The sequence below is a fragment of the Pteropus alecto genome, unplaced genomic scaffold, assembly GCF_000325575.1.
Source record: "Pteropus alecto unplaced genomic scaffold, ASM32557v1 scaffold287, whole genome shotgun sequence".
Lineage (NCBI taxonomy): Eukaryota > Metazoa > Chordata > Mammalia > Chiroptera > Pteropodidae > Pteropus > Pteropus alecto.
The window spans coordinates 2,294,682-2,320,855 of NW_006439718.1; the positions used below are offsets into that span (position 1 = coordinate 2,294,682).

Sequence of the window (26,174 nt, forward strand, 5' to 3'; positions counted from 1 at the left end):
TGTAAAATGACATAAACCAATTTTGGATAATTTAGTTGATTAAATGTGCAACTCTTACTTTAAATCCAGAGGTTAGAGATGATAGTGTAGATAGATGTGAACAAATTGTTATAGATGTTTCAATTATTCACAAAAATTACGTGTTGATTGGAACAGCCCTTGGCGATATTGCCAGCTAGCCACCTTATCGCACCTTGATACTTCAGGTGACCAGTAATCAGTAAGGGGATCAAGTGTTGATTAGCCCCCAAAACCTACACCTGAAATCATTTCAGTGCTTCTCAGTAAAGCCTGTATTAACAACAAAGCTTTTTTTTTCCCCTAAAGGAGTCAGATGAAGATTTTGCCAATCATAGCGACAATGATCAAAACCGGGTAAGGCTTATGTATTGAAGTGACTTTATTTTAAATATTAATTGAAGCATAGTATATATACTAAATATATACCAAAATTGCTTTTGAGTGAGTTATGAGAAACTAAGGGTTTGTTCATTTTTACAACTAATTTGCCTTCAAGCATTTCATATTTTTAGGCTTACTAGCCCCTGATATAATTTTTCCCAATTTTGCTTTTATTTTACCTTCATTTTTCTTAGAAAACAAGTAAAAAAAAAATTGGGAAATAGAACCTCTAAAAAAAGGCCCAGTTACCCAAACTGAACTTTTCACATGAATCCCTCTCCTCTGTTTTAAAATTAAAGACAATGTAGCAGTAACGTTAAGGAACAAGCAAAAGGTGAAAATATTCTAATCTTACTGTTTTAGTGTCGTCTTAATTTTTGTGTACTCTTTTAAGATATATTTTCATAAGATAATTTATTTTCTACTATTTTATATTAACATAAGTGTTTCCTTGTCGTTTGTCTTTGTAATTTGCTTTGTAGACGTTTATATTTTTAAGCACACTGATATATGATACTGTCATAGTCTTTGAATGTATTTGGGAAATAGTTTATTTTTAGGATTTTATTTTTGAAGTAAGGATGCATTTAGTATTTTCATACATAAAAATCTTTTGCTTCTGTGAACTGTTTCCTTAAGAAGAAGGTGGTGTAGTTATATTAAGGGCTCTTGACATTACTGTTTAATGGATATTCTAAATTACAAATCCTGCATGATGATTTTCATACAGTCTCATCAGCACTGAGATTATGATATATGTATAGTGGTATAGTGAGATTGTTACAATTTGCATTTCATTTTCCTCATTGGGAAATATTTTTTCATAAAAATTGTAACTATCAAAGGATTTAGAAATTTTTATTTGGTACTTGTATTTTCCCAGTTGTATTCACAAATGTGGCTAGTCTTTATGATTTTAATTATCAATCCATATTTCTTTCTATGGAATTTACTATTAAGATCCATAAATTCAGACAGTTTTTCACAGTGCAATAAAATGATTAAAAGCCCTGGCTTAATCATTTATTTGTATTGTTGAAGACAGACTGGTTTTGCATGCTACAGCTAACCTCAGAGTTCTAAGGATTTTAGCATAGTGCACAGCACAGTTTATTGTTTTAAACATTAAAAATTTTTTTTAATTATATAAGTTATACATACCAGGGGCTGCTTTTGTAAAAATTAGAACTTAACAGATAGCTTGAGCCCTCCAATCTTCATTTTCTAACACTCTCCAGAAGTAACTGTGGTGTTATGATCTGGGAGTATATATTTCCAAGTGTTTTCTTGTACAAGTATATCTGCATTCATAGAAATGATGTAGGGTTAATGGGGAGTATAGGCTATCAGGCTGAGTTTATCATACAGCGTTTTTCACTTGATGCTTTGAATATCTCTCTAATTTATTCCTTTTAACTGTTAGTATTCTTATTATGATGATACTTATTTAGTTTATTCATTTCTCTAGTGATGGACATTTTAAATATTTCAGTATTTTGCTATTCTTGCACTGAAAAATCTTATGTATTATTTGTTCTAGCACATGTAGTGCTTCATAACTTTTGCTCCATTATCATCATCATATAACAACTGTTAACATTTTGTGTAAAGCCTAAGTGGCAATATCTCTTTTTCAGCTCGACCTTATCTAATAGCTCTAATCTGGTGGTTTATACTCTTAGCACACTACACAAATGAGTGATGAAGAAGAGGATGATGATGGTTGTGATATTTTTGCTGACTCTGAGAAGGAAGAAGAAGATATTGAAGACATTGAAGAAAATACTAGACCTGTAAGAAAGACTGTTGTTGCTGTCTCTTGGCAGGGTTTAAACTGGTACCTAAGACTCACTCTTTTTACTGTCATTTATATTGTAACTGTCTTGTTTTATATCATATTTGTATTTTCATTTACACTTTTGAAAATAGTGGTTGAGCATCCCAGGTTGCTTTATAAGTGTCACTTTCTCTTTCAAATATTACAATTTTATAAGTCAGATCATTTAAAATACATTCAGTCTTAGAGTTTTAAGATCTAAAAATCCGCCCCCTTCCCTCACCTCAAGTACCTCATTGTAGTTTTTTTTTTTATCTAGCTCAAGTATTAAAGTATTAAAAAATAAAGAAATGTAGAGCACTTCTCTTCGAAGGAACACTTGAGTTCTGTTTCTCAGGTGATTTGTATAGGGTGCATGTGTTTAAATTCATTTGTTAAACCCTATTTTCTCATCAGTTCAATTTTTTTGCCATTGTTCACATAATTTTGTTAGGTGTCCAAAAGTAAACTACTAGTTTGTATGTTGCCTCTAGAAAAGAAGTAGACCAACGTCATTTGCTGACGAGCTGGCAGCTCGGATCAAAGGGGATGCCACAAGCCAGATGGAAGAGGGGCAAACAGGTACATCCCAAGATGAGTAAACGTAGTGGTGGTGAAGTGCAGGACCCTCTGCTGGACTTCACTGAAGGTGGAGTTCCCTGCTTAACTTTACTAAAATTAAACATCGTACTTCTGATTCTTTTTTTGGTTTATAGACTCTGTAATAACCGAACACTGTGGACCTCCCAAGAAAACTGCACATACACACATTTATTTAACATTGTATATGTAGTTTCAGGGCATTAATGGGTACCTCAGTGAACCATGGGCCCCAGATTGAGAATTCTTGCCTTAATATTTACTCCTATCTAATAGCTCTAATCTGGTGGTTTATACTCTTAGCACACTACACAAATGAGTGATGAAGAAGAGGACTAAATGAAAGTTTACTATTCAGTATGTTCTAGTGATTTAACGGGGTGGAAAATAGGATAATTCTTTGAGCAGGTGTAGTCCTGGTATGCACATGACCCTGGCATGTAAGCTGAAGTTTTCTGCCTTAAACAGAGGCACTTTTGAGTGCCTGTTATGGGAAGGCACTGTTGGAAGTACTCAAGTGGAGGTGAGATACAAAGTTGAATGGCTTACTCTGAGCGTAGGAGTCATGAGGATGGCAGACATGTATGTAAATGTAAAAAATCAGTAGATAAATGCTAAGTGTGGACTGAGTATGGTTAAAACTGACATATTCTTCAAGCCTTATCTCCAGGAAAAGCAAAGCCTCAGAAGACATTCATAGAGAAGAAAGAAAGGAGAACTCCCTCAGATGGTAGGCTTTTTTCCTCAATTCTGTTATTTATGGAAGGCTCTTCATCAGGACTATCACTTGCATAATTTGTAAAGTTCTACTTTAAATGCATGACAAAAGAGTTTATCTCTCTATTTGCATTTTCAGAGCATTTAAGAGCATGCTTTGGGGTTTTGTGGGAGGAGAGATGGTTGTGGAGGGAAAATGCTGTGAAAATTTGAACTGTTAGATTTTATAGCAATCATTATCTGTCTTCTGTATTTCTCTAGATGTACAGAAACTAGAGCTCTCTAGCATTTGTTTTTAATAAAGAATATATCAGGCTCTTTCATATTAAATAGTAATGTCTGTTACATTTCCACTTGTGACTGTGTCAATCTGCAACTCTCTTTGTTTAGTCTGCCCATCCCTGAAATTCTTGGTGGGGTGGTATTGAATGGCAATTGAACCATATACTTGCTTCAAAAGAAATAAATCCACATGAAAGGGATCACCTGTGGAATTCACCCTGCTTCAGACATTTACAGACTTGAGAGTAGGAAACCAGAGAGCCTTTTAAGGGATTCAGTAGACCAGTTAATGAATTTTTGTTAGAAATGTCTCAGAATGCCAGCACTCAGATCCTCCATGTTATATATAGTTAGATAAACTCCATGCTAATTTTGGAGATGTTGTAAAGGCCAAACCCCAGAATTTGAGTTCCAACCCCATATTTTATTCTCTCTGTAAAGCATTTCTTTCTGTTTGCTAGATGAAGATGGTAACTTGTTCGCACCCCCCAAGCTGACAGATGAAGACTTTTCACCATTTGGCTCTGGAGGTGGCCTGTTCAGTGGAGGGAAGGGACTTTTTGATGATGATGAGGAGGAGGAGGTGAGTCAGTGATAAGCTGAAGTTCTCCATAGCTATGTTGTGGGTCCATAAGGAAGAAATATACTTTGTTGCTTTAGTAGGGAAAAAAATGGCTTCTTAGTTGGAAGTTGTTTCTATTTTCATATTTGGGGATATTTTGAACTAAGAATCACAAAGTGAGAAAATACTTTATCCTGATGCCCTCTTTGTTAGGTGGAAAGAGGATGTGAGAGTGTTAATAGTGATTTACTTGATTAAGCAAATTGTTTTTTACCTTATCTATTATCTTCCATGTTTATATTTAATTCCTGGACAGACCTAAATTATTTAAGGGTCTGATTTTGCCATAGTCCTCACTTTGGTACTGATTTCCTGGCAGAACAGCAAATACGTATCTTTAAACTTTACAAGGTACTTTTCTTTAGAATGCCTCAAATACAGCTACCTTTTCCACTGCTTTTTTGAATTCTGTGTTATATACCTTGTTACAATTAGAATGACCTCTTCACGGAAGCCCCTCAGGGTCGGGAAGCACGTGTCCCAGTTAATGAAGGTAAGCTTGGATTGAAGCTGACCGTGCTTCTTTGTGCATAGATTTCTAAAACTATTTACTTCCTATTAGGAGATGGAATCCCCAACGTAGTTCCCAAGCCTTGTTTCTTTGTTAGGCAGGAAGCTGTCATGTTTGCTTTGGTCTAGTTAAAAATAGCTTATTTGTACTGATTCATGTCTTGGTAAAAACTATAAATAGAGTACCATCTATAAACTTCTATCACAGTTTTACCTCTTAGAGAATTTGTAAAAAATCAAACAGGAAAAATGTCCTAGCACTATTGAAGATAATTTAATTTAATCAAATTTAACACAAAGAAACATTTCTAAAATTCTGTGTATAAGTTGGACATCAGTAATTTTTTAGTGTGCATTGTAATCATCTGTGGAGTTTTTAAAAGGCACACATAAAAAATGTAAAAACTTACAGATTTTCTTCTTTTAGTCTGTGGTAGTTCTTGGAAATTGGTAATTTAGTTATTTTAAGTAACTTGGTCTCCCCAGGCCAAAAGTTGTCGGATTTTGGATCTGTTATGATGCTGCCTTGATTGCCCTATGGTTCTTGTTCTCTACTTTTTGGCACTGATGACTTGCCTGGTTTTCTTCTTTCCTGTTCTTGTCTTCATTTTTTTCACTAATGTCTCAGGTTTACTGCTGTTCTTTTTTAATTGTTCGTTTTCACAAAAGGGAATGGATAGAGTGGACACTGAGGAGGAGCCCTGCTTTCTCTGCCCCTGCCGCCCATCGTGCTCTGCATCTTCCTTGGCCTCCCCAGCCAACCCCACTGCTTTCGTCTGCCCAGAGTCACAGTAATCTTCCATGGGTGTAACAGCTGAGATTGCATTAGTACCAAGAAAAATGCCATGACATTGGTAGAGCAGATAATACTAAGGAATTTTAAAATAGTTCTTTTAGGAAAAATTAGTTTTAAATGGTTTCGTATTAGCTATGTATTGTGTTGTACATATTTTATGAAGGTGTATTTAACATGGAAAGTTATTTTCTTTGTTGAAATGGTTATCTCATTTTTCTCATTTTAGTGTCATCATCCTCCAAACCTGGAAAGAGAATCCCAGCAGGAGCAGTTTCTGTGTTATTAGGTATCATAATATAGGTTTTGTTTTTTAAAAACTGTATAAGTATCCTTTTGTCATTTTTAAGTTGCCATCTTCAAAGGGCTGGCTGGAGAGTAGGAGGAGCTTCAGGGGCATCAAACAGCTTACATAAAGAGCTCATTACTGAGGTTAGCTCATATTCTCTATTGGACCTTTTTGGTTTAAGGGACCAGGTGTTTCTGCACTATGGGATGTTCTGTAACAGAAAAGTATAGAAGTTATTGGGTCCTCTTGATGCAGGACAAATTTCCCCAAGCGAGGGGAGACCAAGTGCTGCACCAAGAAGAAGGTCCTTTGGTGGAGAGTGTAGAAAGAATTCAACACACACGCCAAAGTTAGAGTCAAAAGGAAAGTCTATTAAAAAAGGGGTAACACTCCACAGACAGAGTGTGTTCTTCTTTCAGAGGCAGAGAGTGAGAGGGACTAAGAGACAGGGCAGTGAAAGAGACAGAGTAAAGAATACTGAGAGAGAGACAGTGAAGGACCTTGAGTGTTCAGGGAATTCAGTTTATATATCATTCTTTAGTTCCTGCAAGTTATAGTTTAAAAGACTTTGTTAACCCATTTCCTTTGATATGGACATACAATGAGGAAGAGGAAGAATATATATCGTGAAAAGGTAAGAATATGTAGAGTCAAAGGCCTGCTGGCAGTTTCCAGCTTTTAATCCTCCATAGGTTCCTTGTGGTTTTAGCCATAGGAAAGGAATGACTTAAAGACTCTTGTTTTTCCTGTTTCCCCTTCTCAGATATGGGGAATGGGTTGTTAGCAATTCCAGTAGAAATATTCCTTTGTTGTGCAGGTGTTTTCCTGGCCTGGCTGCATGGCTGATCAGCATTTGCAGTCTCTGAATGTAGCTTAATTTAACATTTTTAATTCTCTTGCCTCCTCCCTAAATTACTGTTGCTGTGACTTGTGGATGAACTGAAACTAACAGTTCTTGGTGGTTGGTAGAGTTTTTTTTTCTTGTAAGGTCAGGAGGCCCACCTACACTGGCTCACACCTGGGCTGTCTTGCCCCTGTACCCACAGGGAATGCTGATGTGTTTGGTAAAACATCTGCTCCATCACTGAAGGAGCCTCAGAAGCCCGAACAGCCCACTTCAGGGAAAAGCTCGTACCTCTCAGCGCCTGCTGGCCTCTTTGATGTCGATGATGATGACGACTTTTTTGCAGCATCCTTGGGCAAACCTTCCAAGACAGGTACCTGTTCCAGCCTATTTCTGGGAATTTTGCCAGAAAAAATAAGATTGACCTAAATAAGGCATAAAACTCCTCTAGTTCCTATATCTTGCAGTACCAGAACTCCTCCACCAAGCATTCTTGTTATAGAGTTGTCTCATTGCTACTTAAATAGTTACAGTCCCTTGGAGATTTCTATTTTATGAACGAATCTTTTCTGCTTCGGAAACTAATTAAGGAGTATCTTCTTTATAGAGAGCCGAAATCTGTTCCCCTATATCTGCTCAAGAATTTTGCTTCTCACCTTTGGAATTACACAAAAGCTTTGATCACACTTTTTTTCCAGCAGTCCTTAGTAAACGGTATGAGTAGAATGCCACATGCTAGCTCTTTAGTTCCCAGCTTCACTTTTCTGTTTCAGAAAGCCCAGGAAACCTTGATTTTCTCTTATATGACTGCGTTTTCAGCCCCTTGGCCACTTTGGCACTCTTTTCTTCCCTCAGATTTAAACCAGTTTGTTCAGGAAATCACTCCTCTAAATCAGTTCTTTAATGTGCAGATGACTCTCCCTGAACTGTTGTCAAAATGCAGATTATGATTCAGTGAGTGTGGGGTGGGGCCTGCGATTCTGCATTTCTAACAAGCTCCCTGGCGAGCAGAGATTTGCTGTTTTATGGGTTGCACTAGCCCTTTTTTCAGTGGTAGGTGTGGAAAGTAAGGTTAGAAACAGAAATTGAGGGAAATAATAGCCTAGTTATTTTAGAAAGAGTGCAAATGGATGCATAATACACTCAACTCTAGGGTGACTGAAATGATAGTGCCTCTTGTGGCTTGAAAGGGTTCTCACTGTAGCGGATGTCATTAAGAACTGATTTGGAATCACAAGTTGATACCGCTTTCTTTGACAGCTGCTTCTCTCCTGGGACACCCATGAGTCAGTGTGCTCATTTCAGTCACACATGCCTCATTCAGTGCCGCAGTAGTGGTAGTGAAAGCTTGGAAACACCCAAATATTCATCAATAGGGTAATTTACGTTCCATACATTCAGTGGATTTTGTGAACCTGTTTAAAAGAATGAGGTCTGTGTGTGCTGACATGGCAAGATATCCTAGGCACATTAAGTGAAAAACTTAAATTGTAAGGCATGTTGTTCAAATTATGTTATCATTTATAGCCTTATCTGTGAATGACTAAAGTTACTACATCAGCATATTCTTCGGAAAAATTAGAAGCATGTATACCAAACTGTTCCCAATGGCTGTTGTGTTTGGGTGGGGACATGGAGTTACAGAGGAGATTTCAGTATTTGCTTTTATATGCTATGGTATAATTTGATTTTTTAAAAGTAGGAGCTGACCCTCATTTCTCAGCTTCCTAGAGTGATTGACTCTTAAATGATCTTACTTTCTATAGGTCTCTCTTTACCTTTTATGCCAGTCCGAGCTACTCTAGGCATAGGATGCTGTTGCTTGGTTAAAACTGTCTGTCCTGTGTTTCATTTGAGTTACTGTTGTGTTCTTTGAAAAATTCCAGTCTAGTTCACTTAATATTCTTGATAACTAATCAAGAAATACCATACTAAATTTATTCTTTGAGAGGGAAGAATTTTTAGTCTGAATTTTGTGATGGGAGTTTTTACTTTAGTGTAATTTTATGCTATGGTATCTTTTTAAAGAAAAAGTCAAATCCACCACCAGTATCTTTGATGAGGAGGAAGGAGATCTGTTCAAAGAAAAAGCAGCGGCTTTGCCAGAAGCTACTGTGAATAAGACAGATGAAAATAAAGCAAGAGCAGAAGAAAAAGTGAGTAGGAGGGAAGACTGAACATAGGAGTATTGATTTATGGCATCTTGTTAATTCTTCTGAAACTCAGAGGGAGCTATTGTTTCAAGTGTATAGTAAAGAACTTCAAACTTAACTTCAAACTTCTTTTTTCAGAAGGCTGAAAAAAGAGTACAACAAACACTCAAATAACTACTACCAAGATTCAGCAGTTGTTAGGATTTTGCCCTTCCCAGTTGTTTTAGCATCTATTTATGATCTTTTCTTGAACTAGTTACCATGTTGTGGGATGCAAAATAATGTTTTTCTAGTTCTTGCATTTCTTCTACCTTTGTTAACTGGCATTCTTTTGAGTAGAAGAGCTGTTTCTTCTTTCCTGCTTTTTTAGTATTACTATAGGATAGTAGATTCTCTATTCATGTATTCATGAGCATTGTTATTATTTTTTGGTGCTCAAATTGACCTGTATTTGGCCAGTGGGATGCATCCCTCTCAGTCCTTAAGCTTTTCTGGATGCTTTCCCTTTGCTATCCCGCACACCTTGATCTTCCTAAAGCATATCTTGCGACATGTCCTTGCTATGAAACCCTGACTTTCCTGCTGCCAACCACCTAGATCCCAGCATTCAGAACCTGGCAAGCTCCTAGGGTGGCTTGCCTTCCTATGCTGGCTCCAGCTGTAAATGTCCCATTTGTGTCCTGTATGAGGTAGGCAACCTGTCCTACTCTGATCTACCAGATGTGTCCTCTCTTTTATCTTGCTTTTCTCTTTTCACATGGTTTCCCTCTGCCTGGAATGTCCTTGGTTGTACCATCTCCCATGTCTAGTCCTTGTCTATCTTGAGAAATTTACTTTATCAAGGAACTGTTTCTTTCCTCTTTTCTAACTTACACAAATTTTAAAATTCTTTTTCATGATACTCCTTTGGAATTAGTTCTTTGTACGAACTTGATACATGTCCAAGGCCCACGATGTCTTTATCCCCGGGTGTGTGACCTGGCGCCTTATTCCAGCAGAGACTCAGTACATTTTCTGAGTAAATGATTAAACCCTCATTTCCGGGTATATTTTTTTTAACTCTCGAAAAATTTTTTTTCCCACAAAGGTCACCATGCCTTCCAGCAAAAATCTCAAGCTCTTGTCAGAAACAAAGACTCAAAAAGGTTTATTTTCAGACGAAGAAGACACTGAGGTAAGGAATTCTTTTTTTAGTTCTGATACTTAGTCTGTGGATATATGACATTAGAAACTATTTCTGAATTCAGATTTTCTTAGTAGAAGTGTAAGACATTTTATTAAGTTCTTTAGTTCCTTTTTTGAAAGTAATCTCTTAAGAACAGATGGTCTTTAGAAGCAATACATGTACAATACTTTTCACTGTAGGATTTGAATCTAGTGCATCTCCTGGGAGGAAAATACTCTCTCTTCAGGATGCTCAAATTTTAGGCTATTTGTTGATCCACACTGATGAGGCACTTGTACTAGAATGGAAATCAACACACTGCTTCTTTTTTCGGTAGTCTCACTGAAAGTTGGGCTTAGTGATGAAGTGATAAGTATTCTGGCATAGCCTTTTATGTTGTGACTGGTAATAGTTTGTGGCTGGTGCTGGTTTGTAGATACCCCAGTTCTCCAGACACCCACCTGGAAGCACCTTTGCAGTGGAGCAGTATCAGCTCTCAGAAGTGGCACTGCTTTTTCTGACTTCCACAGGCCTAGGTCCTTTTAGAATTAATTTTAGGCTAAGCTTTTAAGCAATCAGAGACCTGTATGAGAATTTAATGTGAAATAATCCCCTTCACAGAAAAATATGTGGCAGAAATTTACATGTAATTTCATGATTTTGTGAACTTTGGAGGTAGCTCTAGTAGTTACTTTGCACTAATAGCTAGGATGAACATAAAACTTTTTGTAAGTAGAGTGATTACCATTGATATAAAAAAAATCTTGGAGGCTTCTATATCACTGAAGGCCAGTGTACAGAAGATAGGGATTAACCAAAGTCCAGTTAAGCCAAACTCCTGACATATGAGCACAGCATGTTGGTGCTTCACACTCTGGCCTTATTCTGTTCTCCCTGCTTCTTTACCGTCAAGCACACTTGCACTCTAAGGTCTTTGCACTGGCTCCTGCCCCTCTGGGAATGCTCTTCCCAGAGTCCAGTTGGCTTGGTTCTTCATTTTTTCCAGTTTTCTGTGAGGCATCCCCTGATAACCCTTTTTATGGTAACAAGCCTGCCAGCACATACCATGCTGCACTCATTTGCCCCCTTTTCTGTTTTATTGTCCTCCACAGTACATATTGCCATATGACATTTTATGTTTACTTGTTCATTGTCTTTGTCCCAACTAGAATAAACTCCGTGAGGGCAGGACATTTTGTTCCCTGCTATTATTCCTGATACTTAGACCAGCGGTCCCAAGGACCGGTGCTCCTATGAGAATCTAATGCCTGATGATCTGAGGTGGAGCTGAGGCAGTAGAGCTAGTGCTGGGGAGAGGCTGCAAATACAGATGCAGCTTGACTCACTCATCTGCCGCTCACCTCTTGCAGTGTGGCCTGATTCCTAACAGGCTGGCCGCAGGGTTGGGGACCCCTGACCTAGACTGTTGATTGGCATTTGGTAAGCTGTCAAATAGTCATCAACTATATGAAAAAAGAAAACAAATTTGAGCAATTTTAGTGACTTAAAAGGTGTTCCAGTTACTTATTGCTATGAAAGAAGTCACTACAAAACTTAAAACAATAAGTGGCTTAAAACAATAAGTTTTTTTGAACCTCTTATGGTTCTAGAAGTTGCTGGCTCAGCTAGGTAGTTTTCATTTAGGGTCTCACATGTGGTTTCTAGTCTGAGAGTGGCCGGGCTAAGAATCATCTCACTCACGTTTCTAGTGCCTGGGCGAGAAAGACTCATGCACTCCTATCTCTGTATGGTCTCCCAGCATAGCAGCTTCTGGGACTTCGTACATAGATTTCTCATACGGTGGCTCCAAGCTTCAGAGTGAGATTCTTGAGAGAGCTGCACAGAGGCTGTATTGCTTTTTGTACCTAGCTTTGGAAGTCGACATTGTCACTTCTGCCACATTCTGTTGGTCAAGGCAGTCACAAAGACGTACCCAGGTTTAAGACTGCAATTCTTGATGTAAAAGAATTTGCAGAAAGGTTTTAAAACCATCACTGAAGGCTTTGTCCCTTGTGTATTATCATAGTTTTTATTGGATACTGTCAAGGTGCTTATGCAAGAAGTAAAACAGTATAGTCTAGAAGATAAAGTTTTGGACTATAAGGCTTGATTCTTTACTCCTGCCTCTGTATCTCAAGTGCAGAGCTAAAGCCTGCCCTGTGAAATCATTTTGGAACATGTTTGAGGTAATGAAAAAGCATTTTTTTTCTTTTTTTTTTTTTTTACCAGCAACAGGGAAGATAGTAGTCAGGGGTCCAAAACCATGATGTTAAATTTTTTTTTAATTAAGCAACAGAGCCCTTTCCTTAAATAAAATCTTGCCAATGAGTAAAATGCAGGAGGGGCGTGGGAACCCTGGAGCTCCCACTGTGTGGCCTTTTTTACATAAACAGACCCATGGGATTTCTTGGGTCCCAGGTGAAAACCACTGGACTGAGAAGAGTTCTTCTCAGTTAATGAATTCATTAGGGCTTTGAAGAGCAAACATTGATTCCATAATAAAAAAAGTTTATCTAAAGACATCTTAGAAATTATGTTCTTGTCCTATTTAATGCTCCTGCATATTGAAGTTTCTTCCCTAGGAAATAGTTGTCCTATTTTGTTACATTTATATAGCTAATTTTATGCTGATTCATGCAGCTCAATTTGCAGATCTGTCTTTGCATTATAAGCTAACATTTTGAAGAATTTTGAAATATTCTTTAGAATCTACCAGATTTTTCTCTAATTTGCAACACCTACCTATAGTTCAAGTAGAACGCCAAACATTTTAAAATAAAAGTTGAGTTGGTGGTTATTTAAAAAAATAATATTATATTCTTATAAGAGGACAAAGGTGTTAGTAAACAAAGCAGAGTCATAGATCCAGTAATTTGGGAATCTAGCTTCTATTTAATCTTTCTGATTCTTTGGTCAGAAAAAAGAAGTTTTTTTTTTTTTAAGCATTATAAGAGATTGATTGGAAAATTTCCCCCTGCCTTAAGTCATTAGAGTGGGATGCCAGGATAAAGCAAAGTGGGAATATCACAACATCTGGATTCTAGTGAGGCCATCTGGAGTTGCATGTGGTCTTTCTTGCAGGCAGGCATTTGTGCTGCACACAGCTAGGATAGACTCTCATGTGTGTTCCTCAAGGACACTCTCACTGAGTTTTCCTCTCTGACAAAGAGACTTAGATGCGTGGCAGCCATCATGTCACAGTCTTTTTAGTGTTTCATATCTAACTGATACTTTCAAAACTGATATATCTTATTAACCAGGAACTTTAATCTTGCTCCAACAGGATTTGTTTTCTCAAAATGTGAGTAAGTCAAAAGATGCATCTCTCCTGCCTAGCAAATTTCCTACATCAGTCTCACTTTTTGATGATGAAGATGAAGAGGTAAATGTTGTTATTGAAGCATAAGCTAATCAAGTTGTCAATTAGTAGAAAACCATTGCTGATGTTGCTTTATAGCCAGAGGCTATATCTGAAGCTTGTATAACAACAACAAAAATTTGTTTTTATTTCAGCGACTCCTTTCTTAAGTTCTCTTAGTTATACAGTGGTCAGGACATTAGATTATTGACCCAGGTCTTATGGAAGGCTTTGTAGATTTTACTTTAAAAATCTGACTTTAAGAAATTCTTTTTAGAGGATGGATCTGTGTAATACCCAATGATCTACAAGAATGTCTTAGTTAAAGGGGGAGTCAAGAGGAGAAGGCAGCTATGTCCTCATCTTTTCTTTCTTTCCCACCCTGGATAAGAGAGCAAAGTGGGAGAGAGAAATAAGAGGAAAGACAAAGCAAGCCTTGATTCTTACACAGTACCGTGTGGTGGCTAAGCTTCTGGGCTTTGACATCAGACCCGTGTGTTCATATCCCAGCTCCACTACTTGCAAATCAGAGACCTAGGGCAAGTAACTTTACCTTTCTGAATGGTATATGGCTTAATAGTATGTAGGGTCATTGTGACAGCTAAAAAAACTAATGTACAGCCCTTGGCACAATGCCTAGCACATAGCAAGTTCATAGTAAATGTTAGCTTTTGTCATTAATATACCTATTAGATGCCAGTTCGTTATTCTCATGGCCTTTCCTTCCAACACTCTCTTTAATGGTTCCCTTTATCAAATCTTTACGCTTCAGGACTGTTCACCTGCTGTAGAATACTGTTAAGAGTGTTTTTCTGTCTAAATCAGGCTCGGGCCCTCTGATGGTTTTGTTACCTGGATCTAAGTAAAAGTATCTTCATAGGCAATTCTGGAGTGCTTGGCAATGCAAATATTGACAAATGCTTTTGAATCTATAAGAATCAGCCCTTATTAGGCCAGTGATTTTACTTAGTAAACTTTCTTAAGTTTATATTGTTTCTTTAAAATTAACCAGAAACCCAAGTTGTTCTTTCTTTCTGTCCCAGTTATGTGTCCTTCATAGATGTAAAAGAATGGAGAAAGCTCTGTATTTCTTTCCTTTTATCCAGTGCTCCAGCTTGTAATTCATAGAAAGGTGCAAATTGCTATCTGCGGCAGTGCACTATACTGCTCTCCTGGCAGTTGGGGGCTATAGGCCCTCCCTAGTAAGCATAGAGGGCCTGCCCACAGGACAACAGGATGGTGCCAGGTTTCCTCCTGTTTTTGTAACCTTGTCCTCACATTAACCACCCTTCTGCTCCTTCCAAAGTGTTCTGCCTTGCGTTTTATGCTATCTGTGTATCCCTTTTGTGGATAGAGAATACAGTTAGAGAAGATTGCAGACTGTCATCGCAGGCTTAAATGTAAGAGAAAAGTGGGATTTACTAGCATTTTGTGATCCCCCCAAAGGCGTTATATATATTCTGTACCTGACTAGAGATTTATTCTCTAACAATTCTTTTTCATGTAACTCCTACTTTTTTATTATTAAATTTATTGAAGTGACGTTGGTTAATAAAATTATATGTTTTAAGTGTACAGTTTAATAATATATCATCTGTATATTGCATGTGTGTTTACCACCCAAAGTCAAATCTTCCATCATCATATATATTTGACCCCCTTTACCCTTATCTACCTCCTATTTTTATTTTTTATTTATTTATTTTTTATATATGTTTTTATTATTGTGACATTGGTTAACGAAATTTAGTAAGTTTCAGGTATACAATTTAACAGTAAGGCATATATATATATTGCATTGTGTTCTAACAATTCAACATGAGAGAATGTCTTAAGTTTTTTGTTTTATATGTAAGATGTCATACTCTTCTGCCATTTTTTTTTCTAGGATAATCTTTTTGGGGCTACAGCTGCTAGGAAGCAGACATCATCTCTACCAACTCAAAGCCAAGAGAAAGCAAAACCCTCTGAGCCTTCCAAAAAGAAAGCATCTGCATTATTGTTTAGCAGTGATGAAGAGGTGGGTTGAAAGTCTCTTCTAGAGAAAAATAGGAGGTTATTTGATGAGATTTAAGAGTTATGGCTGTCCTAAACATTTTCTTTTTCTACCTATTTTATATCTAGGGAAGTTCAGTAACCAAAGACAATGTTGAGAAAACTAGCTTTCTTTTCTCGAAGAAAGATATTTAATGTGGTATATGAAAGATAAATCTTTTCAGAATGGTTAGGAATATAAGTATGGTCCTCAGATTATGATATATGCTAATTGAAATCATGCCTTACCTTATCTTGTTAAATCATCACTATGTTTCATTAATCAAGAAACATAAATCTAGACATGGTAGGAGTATCCAGTGCAAGTTTAACTTCCTTCTTTTATTAGTCATAATAATATTTCCATTTCCTGTCTAGATACATATTTAAAAAGCCAGTAATGAATATATTTAGGTGCTGTTCAGATTTAGCTGTACGAGAAAAATTTAAATATAACACTAAAAGCCCTGGGCATTGAAAATCTATAATAATGCTTTTTTTTTTTTAACATCATTGGCAAGTTTTTGAGAGTATGACGTGGCTAGATAAATCATAGGTACAACACAGCATAATTTGCTTTTTCTACTCAAACATACGAATTTGTATGTTTCTACTCAAACATACGAATTTTCTTTTTTTTACTTTTTAGCATTGTTAGTGATTGTTTTCCCTATAGAAATGGCCAACTATTAGTGACATTTTTCCTACCATAGTGGTTCTGGGAAAGTAAAAATATTAGCTAAAGCTGAGAACAACATTCCTTGCCGAGGAAAGATAACCAGAGTTCTAGCGACTCTAAACATTGGCTTACCATTGAAATCACTGGGAGAACTTTAAAGAGTGCTAATACTGGTATTCACCACTGGAAATTCTGAATTAATTGATTTGGGATATGACCTGTCAGTAGAATTTTCTAAAGCTCTTTCAGGGGTTCTACTGTCTAGTTGCTGCTCTAGAAGAGTGTGTTTCAAACCATAACATGAAGAAATCACCTGGGTGTCCTGTTACAAGTGCAGGTTCTGATTCAGAAAGTCTGGGGAGAACTCTGAGATTCTGCATAACAGATGCTACTGGCTTATGGACCTCACTTAGATTTGCAAAGCTCTATTCTCTAGAGACCAAAAGACTACTTAAGCAAGTGCTCAGGAATTCCTTGATTTGAAGGGATGAGCATAGCCAGGTGAGGTTTCCTTGAAGGCTAAGTCCAGATTCAGTCTTTTGTGGTAAAAGAGTCATTATCAGCTTTCATTGTATTGTGTTTACATGTGCATTACATGAGTTTCCCGCCCCCGCCCCTCTTTAATTCCCCGCCCTACTTCCACCCCTGACCTGTGGATGTTGCCGTTTCCCTTAAGAACTGGATCTCTGAAGGCAGGGCATCTCCTCCCACACGCTTGCAGCGTGTACCAGGAGCCTGGCAACCCCAGAGCCTGGCACACCTGGGGTATGGTCCCTGGTTCCACCTGGGGCGCGAACCCAGGACCTTCTGCGTGTAAAGCAGAAGTGCTAACCACTACACTGTGGAGCCACCTCCACATGAGCTTTTTATACATTTTTCTTAGCCTGCTTTGGGATTTTTAAATTAAAATATTTTACTCCAAAATTGAGAGTTCTTATTTTTTTTAACATTATTCTTCTCTTTAGCTTCCCTCTTTAATTTCGATCTTCTAAAGTAGACAAGTTCCCTTGTTCTAACAGAACAGAACCATGGAGAGGAGAAACATCATGGCAGACAGTGGAGGAGGAGGGCATGAGAAGGTCTGTGAAGTCAAGGAACCCAGCAATCTAGATTTGAGGTTAAAGAAAAGTTTTAGACATGAGATTTCTTCAATTGTGATACATTTTGTAGTATAATACTTAGTTTATATACAATTTAGTTTAATGAATGTAAATTTTATTTTACTTTCTAGGTTCTTTAGACTTCTAGATTTTAATATGTACTTTACATTTTAAGGACCAGTGGAATATTACTGATTCACAGACCAACTCAGCATCTGACAACAGGTCTAAAGGAGAACTTAGAGTCTCTGGGACCTCTCAGGACCAGAAGGCCAAGGCTGTGAAAAAGACCAGCCTCTTTGAGGAAGACGATGAAGATGACCTGTTTGCAATTGCTAAGGACAGGTGAGTGAGAGAGCCATACGAAATCATTTACTCTGAGTCTGTGGTAACAAGTAAGGTATTTGAAGTTATTAGTTACTGGAGTGAATTGCTGATGATTTATTACCTAGTAGTACTACAAATGAGGATGTCTTTGATTTTCACTTGCAAGATATTCTTCACTAATACTAGAAAATGTTGGTTGTCTTCCTAACGCGGAATCTTAATTTCTTCTACCTACCATTTTTTTTAACTTTAAAATATTTTTTTTAGTTTATTAGGGGTTTAAGTACAGTTTATTGTCTTTGGTTTTCCCCTGGGATACCCTAAAGCTGGGGTCCCCAGTCCCTGGGCCGCAGACTGGTATGGATCTGTGGCCTGTTAGGAACTGGGCCACACAGCAGGAGGTGAGTGGCAGGCGAGCAAGTGAAACTTCATTTGTATTTGCAGCCACTCCCCAGTGCTAGCATCACTGCCTCAGCTCCACTCAGATCGCCAGGCATTAGATTCCTATACGAACACCGGTTGGTCCCTGGTGCCAAAAAGATTGGAGACCTCTGACCTAAAGAATGTAAAGTTTGATCAAGGTTATTTAAGATTGTCATTTCTGTAGAAATCTGCTCAACATTGAACATCCTGTTACGAGGATGATTCTTTGCAGAGTTGGGCTGTATCACACCAGTTGCTGATACCCCTCCACATTCATACTTGGACTGAAGCCTGCAGGATGTGTAGAGTGAGCATGGGCTGTGGTGGTTGTTGTAACATGCTACCAAATTAGCTGTGGATTCCGAATAGTTTTCTTGCAAACTTTTTTTTTCTCTTGAGAGCCTTACATGATCAGTTTGAAATTCAGCAAAATGATAGTAGCATAAAAAGGCAATTAATTGGACATGTAAATCCTATGCATTGGTGTGGTTAAGCTTTCATTTTCATTTGATAGATTCAGAAGCACCTTATATTTCTATCTCTAAGTATTGTGATCTCTTCAGATGTCACCATTTCTACTTTTGGTCTCTGTGACTTCACTGCTAGTTGCATCCTTGGCCTCTGGTTACGAATATAGGTTCAGGAATCCCAAGACCCAATAATAAATTCTGGCCCTGCCAGTTCCTCTCTGGATAGCATTGAGCAAGTTACCCAATCTCTCTGGGCCTGAGTTTCCTCATCTGTTAAACAAAAATAATAATGGTGCTTCTCTTATAGGATCGTTGCGAGGATTAAATGAAATCCAGATGTGAAATACTTAGCACAATAGCTGGTACTTTGTAAGCACCTAAACATTACCATTTGTTGTCATGAGAGAAGGGGAGGTAACATTTCATTCCTTTACTTTGTTGCTCTCTCTTTCCTGGGACACTCTTCTTCCTTTGTTCCTTGGCCAGCTTCTTGCAAGATGCACTTTAAGCCCTCTCTTTTAAGAAGCCTTCCCTAACCCAAACAGCTGAGAGAGACAAGAAATAAATAGGGTTGGAATTGAGAGCAAAAATGGCTCCATCTCTATAAGCCCCTCCTCTGTGTCTCATGCACTTGAGCATTTTCTACATTGTATAGAAGTTATCTGTTTTCATGTGTGCCCCCTCCCTTTGTCCCAAGCACATAAACATGGTCACAAGTTTAGAGGTCGGAAGCATGTCTCATTTGTAAGTACACACAATACCTAATTTTCAGTAATGCTTTCTCTTCTCCAGACTCATTCCATCTCCAGTTGATCCAGAAGTTGTCTGTAAAATTTAGTTTATAAGCATTTTTCTGGGGAAGTAATTCAGAGCTTTCATCAGATTCTCAAAAAAAAAAAACCAAACAAAAAAAAAAATAGCAGCTTTTATTGACAACAAAAAGTAGGAGAGGATGTGGAGTAATTGGAACCCTCATACATTTTCCTGAAGGGAATGTAAAATGGTGCAGCCACTTTGGAAAATAGTCTAGCAGTTCCTTAAAAAGTTAAACTTGGAGTTACCACATGATTTAATTTTCACTGTTAAGTATATGCTCAAGAGAAATGAAAACATGTCCCCACAAAACCTTGTACATGAATGTTCACTGTAGCATTATTTATAGTAGCCTCAAATTGGAAACAACCCAAAAGTCCATCAACTGATGAAAGGATAAAAAAAAGTTGTATCCGTACAATGGACTCTTATTCAGCGGGAAGAAAAAATAAAGTACTAATACATGCTGCAACATGAATAAACCTTGAAAATGTTGTGATAATTAAGCCAGTCACAGAAGAGCACATGTATGATTATATAATGTCCAGAGTAGATAAATCCACAGATACAGAAAGTAGATTAGTGTTTGTCTGCTGCTGAGGGGAAAGGAGAATTGAAAGTGACTGTGAACAGGTATGGGGTTTCATTTAGAGCTGATGGAAATATTGTGAACTTTGATTATGGTGACAGTTGTATAACTCTGAATATATTAAAAACCAATTAATTGTATGCTATAAAAGGGTAAATTTTATGGTATGTAAATTATATCTCCAAACCATTCTAAAAAAAACAAGATTTGTGACCCTAACCAAGTTGTGAAATACTGCCTTGTAAGCAGGGCACTCAAATGTCTTGTCTTGCCTGGACTTCCCTGGTTCGTGCCTATCATTCCAGCGCGATTATTAATAATTTTCTCTTTCACTTCAAAAGTGTCCTGGTTTAGGCCATAAACCCTGTGGTCATCATAATGTTTTCTGATCTCTTTTTAAATAAATCAAAATACTTAACCTTTTATTTCTAATGAGAAATACTCTAGCTTACTGAGTAGCATATTTTTCTTATAAGGACTGCTCTTCATGAGAGGCCCAAATTTAACCAACAGTTTGAGAGTCTGTAATGAAGGCCAAGGTTAAGGACTGTCTTTTGTTTTCTATTGTAGCTGTCTCCAGAAAAACACTAGCTTTTCTCCAGCTTATTTTCAGAATCTGTCATCAGATATTTTTTTGTGGGTTGGGTTTTTTGTTTGTTTGTTTTTTGGCCTTTTTTTTTTTTTTTTTTTAAGAAATTACTTGTTTGGAAAATCATGCATAAGATTTTCTCCTGCTATAGTGACATAATGAGATTTCTGGTATTTTTAGACATCTGATATAGTTATTGTTTAAATACTTTGTGATCATCACCTAGTAATTAAATATTTTGGTTATAGTTTGTATAAATTTTTATTAGTATATATTCTTAAAGGCATATCAGATATTACCTCACTTATGTCATTATGAATTGGCTCTCTGCTTTTATAACTTCAAGGTATGGCCTTAATTTTAAACTGTTCTTTAGTGCCTGTGTCCAGTATAAGTGCACTTAATTATTTGGTTAGTTGTTCCCTGATCAGTGATCCTTAGTTTTTTTTTCTTTTAACATGTAGCAGACATCAATATTAAACTAATGAATAAGCTACATAGATTGTGCCTTGTTAATAATTAGACTTCAAAAATTATAATATTTATACATTACTGGTGTATATGCTAGTTGTATTCGAATGTAAGTAGAGGGATATGGTGCAATTTACTGAAATGACTTGCTAGTATTATTTTTATCTAGCTAAAATTGAATTTAAAGTTTTCATTATTTGGTAATTCTCTAGTATGCTACTTGGATGATTATCACACAGTAAAAATCAGAACTTGACCCTTTAGTAGTTAGAACACTTTCTATTCTGAACTCCCCATGTCCACTGCTAAGCCTCTACTTTTATGTTTCTGTTCCTTAAAAGGTCTTGAGCAGTGTTTGTTCTAGAAGACATTTATTGCCCACATTCTCTGTAGGGGCCAGGGCAGAACTTTAGGTAAGGAGATAGGTGAAGACAGGCTAGAGGAAGACAAGCTTGGTGTCAGGTTTGAAGAGAAGGCATAGAAGGGCAGAGAGGTGCTTGAAAAGACAGGGTTAAGTGGCTAAGGGGCACCATGTCACAGCCCAAAACAGGTCTTGGCCCTGCATCTTCTTGACAGCCGCCTTTCTGACCACTCTGGAAATAGGCATATAGGCTCTCTGGTTCTTCTTCTGTCATAGGAAGTGGTGAGAGAGAATGCTATGTTTGTGAATGCTAAAAATGTTATATGCCTTGACACAGCTAACAGTACACTTACACTGAGTCAAAAGTAACAGAAAAGGGGCAAGGCAAGATAAGGAAGGCCCTGGATAAAGATGAGAGGCAGAAGCTGATGATTTGCTAGATAGAAATTGCACCTACTTCAAAGGTTTTTCTTATTTGCTTTCAAATGTATAAGGTCAGCAGATGGCTCAGGTGTTCTGGTGGTAGATGGGTTCCTGGAAGTGTGGCATAGAAAGGGTACTGTTTGTTTTTTAATCACATTTGCCTTTTATTTGACTTTCGTTTGTATAGCCAAAAGAAGACCCAGAGAGCATCACTCCTCTTTGAAGACGATGCTGATAGTGGAAGCTCTCTGTTTGGCTCTCCTCCCACATCTGCTCCTCCTGCAACTACGGTATTGTTAACCTCTTATGTCCAGGAAATATCCTTGAGGCGATGTTACGTGAATAGTGATACTGACCTGAATTAGCTCTTAAAACCTGACCTTGGAAGCTGAATCTAATAAAAAAAAACCCGTTTGTGTAGTTTTAGAAAGATATCTGGTATTTTACAGGTGAAGCATACTCACAAAGTCTGGAGAAAAGGGTTCCTTCATGTCATGCAGCCCAGTGCCAGGTGTAGGTCTCCGGAGTCTCTGTGGGGAGCACTTTTGCAGTTCTGGAGGAATTGCCAAGCTTAGTGCTGGTGGCACTGAGTTCTGCTAACATTAGGCTAGGCCAATTAAGGCATAAATTATCTCTTTTAGGGGCATGTTTTAAGTATTAGTATTTTGATCCTGATTTGTATTAATAACCAACCAACAAAAAGGAAGGAAATTCTGACACATGCTACTACATGGATGAACCTTGAGGACAGTATACTGAGTGAAGTAAGGTGGTCACAAAGGACAAATGCTGTATAATTCCACTTACATGAGGTCCTTGGAGTAGTCAGTTATAGAAACATGAAGTAGAGTGGTGGTTGCCAGGGACTCTGGTTAAGGGAAATAGGGAGTTATTTAATCTGTACAGAGTTTCAGTTTTGCAAGATGAAAAAATTCTGGAGCTTGGTTGTACAACAATGTGAATATTTTTAATAGTATTGAACAATACACTTAGAAATGGTTACAATGGTAAATTTTATGTTAAGTGTTTTTTACCACATTTTAAAAAAGTGTTTTTAAAGTATGTGATGAGAAAAAAAAGTAGCCATTCAGTTGCTCTCTGGTTTAATATCCTTCCAGTGACTATATCTACATGGCAGCACTACCACAATCACCTATGCTAAAAAATTTAGCTAATCTTGATGTTAAGTTATGTCAAAAAGGAGCATTAGAAACGAGAGGAAGGCAGCATTATGATGATATTTGTCCAGGGAACCTAGGCATACTGAAATCCTGTGTTTGGCCTGTTATTCATCCTTCCTCAAGACATTGCCTAGGCAGATATATGTGAGTATGCACACATAGAACAAAGGCCAAGCAGTATTTCTTGCCACCTGACCATTGCTAGCAGTCCCAAAGGGAAATTTAGAACTTCTTAGGCTACACCCCATGAAGACCTCCTTTACTGTGTTGGGATAGCCTATAAGGCCAAGAATCAAGCTAACTCACAGCCTCCTATCTGTGAGGGCCTTCAGCCCCAACCTCAGACCACTCCAGTTTGGCATGTTAAGACAGGGAAGAAGGGATGAGCCCCCCTGACATTCCTTCCATGTGGGAGTAGCTACAGAATCCAAACTGGGCTTGATAGAGGAGACCTTCCTTCTCCCACCACGGTGACAAGTGACCATATCCTTGGTACCTGCACATCTTTTAAAGAAAATTTAAATAAGATCATTTCACATATTTTTATGCATCTTTTATTTTGTCCTGCAGCATATTTGTCATTTTTATAAGCTCTATCTTAACTCTTTTTCACCACCATGTAGTATTCCACAGTATAACTGTGCCAGGACATGTATGGACTATTTCTCATTTGACGGAGTAATTGTCACTATTTTCTGCGCGTTTTTTAGTAATGTTTCTTCCCATTCTTACTGTCTTGTCATTTTTAGCCTTGACTGTTGAAATAATTTCTTAACTGCCCTCTCTGTCAATGCTCCTTCCTTTCATCTGCTCTTCTTGCTGTTGCCCTGGCTCTCTTCTTAAAGACAACATGTTCTGTCGTCTCCTTGTTACAGTACCTAAGCTGAGTCTGCCATGCCACCTTTAATCTCATTCAAATTGGACTTATCTTTTCTAGCCTCATACACCATGTGCTTTAGGTGACTCATCCTGTCCTAGAATACTCCAGAAGAGGTGGATGTCTCTTGTCTGCAATATTCTTCATATTTTCAGACATAATACAAATGTCAACTTGTTCTATGAGAGAAAACTTCCCAGACCAGGCACATACCAGTTAATGACTGAAGAATTCTTTTTCATTAAGTGGGGTGGCACAGCTTGTACTAGAAGCTTTCAGCATTGGGGGAGCATACTTCCTTCCTTGGGCTCTGGGGCTTCCTATTGCTGCTTTTGAGGTGGTCATAATCCTTTCCTTGAATCTCTCATACTTGTACCTCCCAAAAGACATTTAGTGGCTCCATGGTTAAGAGTTGGGAGATATGAGTGGGTTTTCTTTGTAAATTATAAATAATAACTTCTACCTTGGATAAAGGAACAATAATTAATGAATTTTGAAGGTTCTGGAAATTAAAAAGTCTTTCAACCTGTAGTATTATGATTGTTAAGACAAAAAGTCAAAGATATACATCTTAAGTAGGTGGACAACCTGCACACATGATTTTTACTATGTGAGATATAATCACCTTTAGATAACAGTATTTAAAAGTTATTTTTTGTTTACAGGTCCTAGAATATTTTAGAATAAGTTAAATGTGACTCATCTGTCAAGAAAATTAACTTCATGACAAAAATGAAGAGTCAGCTTATCTTTAGGAAGGTTTAAAACCAGTAGTTAGGATAGCATTTTCTTGTTTAAGGCCCATAGTTATATGAGAGGAGAATATGTTTCACCATATGTAAGTCTCATTTTTTACCTTCATCAATTTGCATCAAAATTTATATGCAGTTTTCAGTGAGTCCATATTCCACAAAAATTTTTTTCTTTAATCATTGCAGTTTAGCCTTATCTCTTCTCAAACTCTTGTGGGTTTACAATCTTTTATTTCAAGTTCAAATGAATATGCATTTTAAGGACCTCTTCCTAACAAGTAAAAATCTCCTTACCTTATTCTTCTTATTTCATATTTTTTCTATCATAATAATGTTCTTAGTTTCCAAATCTGTCTTCCTAACTTAATTTAGATACTACTTCACAGCTTACTTCCTCATATCATCTAGTCTATTAATATGATAGAGTTATAGTTTTTTTCTCAAAATTTTTGATGTCACTTGCCCCAAGAGTGTCAATAACTCTAAGCAATCACATAACCCCAGTTTCCTAATCTCTGAAATCCCTGTCTTCCAGGTAAGGGACAGATGAGAGACAGGGCAAAGTGCTCGTAATCTTGTTGAAGCTCCTACTTGTTGTAAAACACAGTGACTAGCTGTGGAAATATTCTATATGACCTTTCAGTTAAATGGACAAACTGATGTGTGATAGTTATTAATATAAATTATGAAAACAATAAGGGCTAGGTAGGGATATAAATAATATTCTTATCAATGAGATAACTGGTACTTACAGAAGAGAACAGAAAAACCTTCCTGGGTGACATCTGAGCTGGGCCTTGAAAGATGAGGATTTGCTTCAACAGACAGGGAGAAGCAGGCAAAGGTTATTTTGCCCAGTTTTAACATTCCAAAGATTTGAAGATTAAGACAAGCAAGGCAGTTCCTCTGGGATGGCAGCTCTGACTCCATTTTAAAGTGATTCTGTCGATATTATTTTTCATGAGGATGTCATTTACTCATCTTTTGGTAGAAAAAAGAGACTGTCCCTGAGGTACCACCTTTGCTATTCAGCGATGAAGAAGAGAAGGAGGCACAATTTGGAGTGAAACCTGTGGACAAGAAGGTTGAGAGTGCCAAAGGATCTGCAGAAATTGGGAGAACTCATGTGGTTGAGGAGTTGGAAAAGGTAGACTTTTTTTGTATATTCTGACATGTTTATCTCTCATATATTCTGATATGTTTTTGTAAAATCCACACGTGCACACATATGCACACACCCTTAACATTTTTCTACTACAGAAAATAAATTGTCCTCTTTCTGTAAGCAGCCTGAGGTAACCTCTGAAAATGGTTTGCTATTCACTTGACCCAGAAAACCCCACAAAATTATGTAAATTAAAAGGTTCAGATTTTCGTGTTCACTTTAAGAACACACTTTGAGAACATTTGTGTAACTGCCCAGGCCATTAAGGTATGCATATCCAAAAAGCCACCAAGTATCTGAAAGATGTCACTTTACAGAAGCAATTTGTGCCATTCTGTCATTACAGTGGTGGAGTTCGGGGCGGAGGGG

The 26,174-nt window shown here is 37.4% G+C and overlaps 1 protein-coding gene across 8 annotated transcripts in view; it reads left to right on the forward strand.

The window, feature by feature from the left end:
• LOC102897364 (WASH complex subunit 2A) overlaps window positions 1–26,174 on the forward strand; it is a 51,032-nt gene that overhangs the window by 13,325 nt on the left and 11,533 nt on the right. For 7 of the 8 annotated variants that reach the window (XM_006916936.3, XM_025050313.1, XM_015593257.2 and 4 more), the window contains 15 exons: window positions 328–375; window positions 2,085–2,195; window positions 2,713–2,800; window positions 3,477–3,548; window positions 4,279–4,400; window positions 4,875–4,932; window positions 5,972–6,031; window positions 7,078–7,248; window positions 8,904–9,031; window positions 10,116–10,202; window positions 13,477–13,575; window positions 15,440–15,571; window positions 17,540–17,709; window positions 22,018–22,120; window positions 25,632–25,787. In XM_006916936.3, the coding sequence (XP_006916998.1) occupies window positions 328–375; window positions 2,085–2,195; window positions 2,713–2,800; window positions 3,477–3,548; window positions 4,279–4,400; window positions 4,875–4,932; window positions 5,972–6,031; window positions 7,078–7,248; window positions 8,904–9,031; window positions 10,116–10,202; window positions 13,477–13,575; window positions 15,440–15,571; window positions 17,540–17,709; window positions 22,018–22,120; window positions 25,632–25,787 (1,605 nt within the window). The remainder of the gene's footprint in view (window positions 1–327; window positions 376–2,084; window positions 2,196–2,712; window positions 2,801–3,476; window positions 3,549–4,278; window positions 4,401–4,874; window positions 4,933–5,971; window positions 6,032–7,077; window positions 7,249–8,903; window positions 9,032–10,115; window positions 10,203–13,476; window positions 13,576–15,439; window positions 15,572–17,539; window positions 17,710–22,017; window positions 22,121–25,631; window positions 25,788–26,174) is intronic. The other variant, XM_015593256.2, reaches the window with a different exon arrangement.